A 4903-nucleotide genomic window follows, 5' to 3' on the forward strand; every position below is an offset into this window, starting at 1 on the left:
AAGATCAAAGGCCAAGATTAACTGACAAAGTAAAGTCACAGACATGCACGATTTTTAAAGATACACTAATCCATACATAGAAAGTTTCATTAACTTAAAGTAGGGTTTAGTACATGATATTGCATGCTATGTAAAACTTGTGTTTACTATTCTATAAAGTAAACACTGGATGCTTTATTTTAAGAAGTAACAAATAGATCAAAAATATAATGTATCTCTTTCAAGAAAGAAGCTGAGTTCTTTATCAACAAAGAACCCAGAAATTTGTAGCAAGACATACTTGATTTTAATATAAAATTAAGTGAGTTTTAAAGATAGTGTGTTCATGTGCATGTTTTATTATTTCTGTTAAAACACTTTATCTCAACAAGTTAGATTACTTTGTTCACCACTTCCATAACAGTTCAAAAAGCTTAAAATAATCCAAAACACATTCACCCCCCTCTGTGTTGTATTTATTACCTAACAAATAGAGTTGGTAAAAGTGGAGGGATTGCAATCTTGTGGAAGAGAAGTTTCAATTATGAGGTTACAAGCTGTTCGAGAAATCATATTGGCGTTGTTGTTATTGAAATTAATATTTATGTTTGGCATTTGTCGTGTTTCTATGGCTATTATTAACGCGGAAGGTGAAGGAGTCGTGATAATTTATACGTAGGTTGGCTAATATGTCGCCTTTATCTTGGTGCATCATGGGAGATTTCAACGATCTCATGCATGCATCCGACAAAAAAGGTACTATTTAATATCCTCAATATTTACTCAATGGTTTTTGTTGTACAATCGAAGCATGTCATTTGTTTGAAATAGATCTTAGTGGTGGTAAATTCATTTGGGAAAAGAGCAGAGGGTATGAAGCTTGGGTACCTGAAAGACTTGACATGACGTTTGGTTCTGTGAGCTGGTGGTCTAAATTCCTGCTATGCCAATTAAAAGTTATTCATGTCGTGAGCTCAGATCACGATCCGATTTTTCTAGACCTGTTGAAAGTGGATGTCTCCAGGAAGAATTTTAGATTTCAATTTGAGAACATATGGTTAAAGGAGCCTGGTTTCGTTGCAGAGGTTAAAGAGGTGTGGAGTAACATATCTCCTGTTCATCTTATACCCAAGTTAATGGAGGTAACTGCATACATGGCTAAATGGGGTCAAGTTTTCTTCCACAAGTTCAAGGAGAAAATTAAAGAGCAAAAGAGCATCTTAGACATATTAATGAACATGACTGATGAGGCTAGTATTAAAGAGTATCTAACTGTAAAAGAGAACCTCAATAATCTGTTTTATCAAGAGGAAGCATACTGGAAACAAAGGGCCAAGTTGTTTTGGTCAACTGAGGGTGACGGGAAGACAAGGTTTTTTCACTCCAGTGCTTCATCTAGGAAAAAATCGAATCATCACTACACCAAAAACAACGTTATGTGAAAACAATGTTACAATTGGGCCCTTAATTTGTTACCAAGGCCAAAAACAACCTAAGGTAACCGAAAATTTATGTTAATTTTTTCGCCGATACCTTAGGGTACCTAAGGTAACATATTTACCCCCTACCGTAACATGCAATTTTATGTTACCCTAAAGCCCTATGATAACATAAAACAAGCCTATCGTAATACAAATATAAGTTACCTTAGAGTGTTACAATTTTTTTAAAAAAGTGGGACCCAGTATGGGTTCCACAAGAGGTCCACCCTATACTGACGTGTCATGCTGACATGGCATGATGATGTGGCATATGGGTCCACTTTTTGGTAATATCATTTCTATTCCAAATCATTAACACAACAATACAATTTATAGAAACCAACCAAACCGATTACCGGTCACAAAAGAACTAAGCTAAACTACTTAAACAAACCATCAAGCAGAAGTCTACAAGAACGACAACCACAATATTCCTAAAATAAACTATAACATGAATTGATAATGCGGCCACACTTCGCTGAAAATCTTAATACTCGAAGACATCCCCATTTCCTATAACATGAATTGATAATGTGGTCACAATTTGTAATTTTATTCCAGTTGGATCTCTTGGCCTATCAGCAACTCTTCTAATATTTACCAAATAAAATTAGTATCATTTACAACCTTAAAAAACTACCGCTTATGTAAAATGGTAGGCATCGATAACTTATATGTCATATATTGAAATATTAATACCTCACATAAACAACAAGGGCAAGAACTATTCATTTTTCAACTCTATCAAATATAATTACTAAGAGGAAAAACTCCCGAGGTTCTCCTTTAATCATAAAGTTACTCACAAGTCATAAGCATAGATGATATGCTGCCGCCTGCCTGTTAGTACCTTATAGCACAAACCTACTACAGTGGCAGTTGCCTGCAGATTGGACAAAACCACTTCCCTTTGAATCTTGTCTCTGGTCTGAGTCCAACACATTGGTAATGATATTAAGAGCAAATATTATCATTGAGATAATCTGGCATATTAAAAAATCAGTATCCAAGGGCCTTAGCCACATAATACTATTAATAACCAATAGAAATACATTTGAAAATTGATAATCGAGATATCTATATAAATTTTAAACAGGTTTAGATTCATAAGACATTATACCTTCTCATACTACAGATCCACATCTAATGTCAAAGCATCTTACATCCTCAGCTTGAATCCTCTGAGAAGAACAATACAACCCTGCAAGAATTAATATCAGCTATAAGATGTATCATCCATTACTTACAATTAGGCAAAAGGTATTTGAACTTCGTAAATAAACCAACAATAATAGACAAAAGGGCATACCATGTTATTAGTAAAATATAGTGTTAGGTCACACAACACTGTAGAAGGGGGTTGAATACAGTGTAGAATACAATCAAATCGATTTAAAGCACAAGTAACAGAAAATAGATGTATTCGATATAATAAACTCTGTTACAATGGAACTGTTCTCTCTTAGTGATGAACAAATATCACGAGAGCTGCTAGGTTACAATATATGATCTTCTCGATGATCGTAACTCTTATATAGTAAACCTATGTCTGTGTTTATATAGACACACAGTTACAAGATAACTTCTAGTTGATATGGAATATAATTCTGTATCCTAAAATATATCAACCAGATATCTTATATAATTCTTCTAATTATCTAACTCTTTCCATGCATATCTTCTTCTTGTATTAGTCTTGATCTTCTTTCCTGTAAATCAGCTTCCTTCCTTAACTGTTAGTCCTCCAGTACTTAAGTTATGATATCCATCTTCTGAAAATCTAAGTCCTGATATCCTTAAGTCCTGACTTCCAGTAAGTCCTGATTCCAGTAAGTACTAATATTTCCTGTTAGTTAAGATCTGAAAACTAAACATGAAACATATTAGACATGACATCTCAAATATATCCAACAATCTCCCCCAACTTGTAAATTATGCAAGAATGTACAAGTTAATAGATTTGATGATGTCAAAAACATTTAAGTTCAAATGCAATAAGAGTTTAATAAGACTATTAATTACAACTTACAAAACATCCAGCTTTACCAACATCACTGAATCAATCTGAATCCATAATAATTCTTAACAAAATCATTTATCAGATTATCTTTAGCTTTCTGCAGAACTTCAGCTAACTGTGCTTTGACCTGCATCAGTTCTTCTTCTTTACTATCACCAATTTGATAAATGGCTGTTCTGAGAGCTTGAATGGATGTTCTTTCAAGTCCATCACCAAGTCTGATAACCTTAGGATATGAAGAGTTTTCATTATAACATAAGCATCTTCCTTTTTGAATAACTTCCACCTTAGCAGAATTCTTCAGCATAAAAATTTCTCTTCCATTACCTTCAGTAATCATTGGACTATAATGAGAAGTCTTTGTACCAGAGATTCTGAATAGATCTCTTATAGCCTTCAAAATGTATTCTGACCATCTTCTTGTAACATCAGATTTTACTTCTAGAAGATAGTGAATATGTTGAAGTTCTCTGATAGACTTCTTTAATACATCAGTATCAGCTAATCTATAAGTCCTTCCATCATTGAGAAATAAAATCAATTTCTCTTTTAGATTCTCTTTGTCATAAGCATCTATAACAACTTGAGCAGACAACACCTTGTCAAGGTGCCTTTGTTTGATTTGTTCATATGGTTTGTCTGTCAATATGAAAGGATCTCTTAGAGTAACCTCTACTCCTGTTTGAATCTTCTCTTCGTCAGAACCTAATCCAGCTCTATCTCTAGGTTGCTTGGCTTTCAACCCAAATGTAGCAAGTTGATTAATCATGAGATTGGATTTTGGTTCAACTGGAGTAGCTTTCTTCTATAACAGCTTCTTCTTATCAGCAATTGTCATTTTATCCAAATCAACTTGAGCATTGTCAGTAGTTGATGTCTTGATAGCTTGTTCAGAATTTACTGTTTCTTCTGTACCTTCCTGTCCTTTATTCTGAATAACAACTTGAGCAGTGTCAGAGGTTATTTTAGAATCTTCAATTATCTTTCTTCTTTGAAAATTTGAACAGTTTCATCTTCAACAAGATTATCATCAGATACTTGAACCATTTTACACACTAGTTTCATCAGATCTTGAGAAGTTTTCAAGTCCAGTGACTTGGTTGGTTCATAAATTTTTCCTTTCCCTTTATCTTTGGGATCACTCTCAGTCTGTGATTTAGTCTTGAACTTTGAAGTTTCAGAATTTAACTTTTCCTTGATCACAACGCCTTTTTCCTTAGGTCTTGGAGGTTTCTTTGCATCGGAAGCTTTAGACTTATGATTTGTCTTCTCAGCAGCAAATCTAGCTTCTTCCTCCTTGAGAGTTTCTAAATCCATTCCTAGATTATGTTTCAGAAATAATCTTCTTGCTATCTTCTCATCAAGTGTCTGTATTTTAGGATCTTTGTAATAAACAGTAGTCTGCTTCCCCTTTAACTTCAGA

General features: G+C 33.9%; 1 protein-coding gene across 1 annotated transcript; it reads left to right on the forward strand.

Moving 5' to 3' along the window:
- The first annotated feature begins 668 nt into the window (after positions 1 to 668).
- LOC141697459 (uncharacterized) lies at positions 669 to 1421 on the forward strand. The gene is made up of 2 exons (XM_074501853.1): positions 669 to 735; positions 811 to 1421. The coding sequence occupies exons 1-2, from the start codon at positions 669 to 671 to the stop codon at positions 1419 to 1421; spliced, it is 678 nt and encodes a 225-aa protein (XP_074357954.1).
- Positions 1422 to 4903: the final 3482 nt, after the last annotated feature.

This window comes from Apium graveolens, chromosome 2, assembly GCF_009905375.1.
Source record: "Apium graveolens cultivar Ventura chromosome 2, ASM990537v1, whole genome shotgun sequence".
In the NCBI taxonomy this organism is placed as follows: domain Eukaryota; kingdom Viridiplantae; phylum Streptophyta; class Magnoliopsida; order Apiales; family Apiaceae; genus Apium; species Apium graveolens.

Excerpts from the sequence above, each read along its gene's own strand:
- LOC141697459 (XM_074501853.1), top strand. The coding sequence starts at position 669 with ATGTCGCCTTTATCTTGGTGCATCATGGGAGATTTCAACGATCTCATG. Across the intron at positions 736-810 it reads GCATGCATCCGACAAAAAAG|ATCTTAGTGGTGGTAAATTC; the intron begins GTACTATTTAAT and ends TGTTTGAAATAG.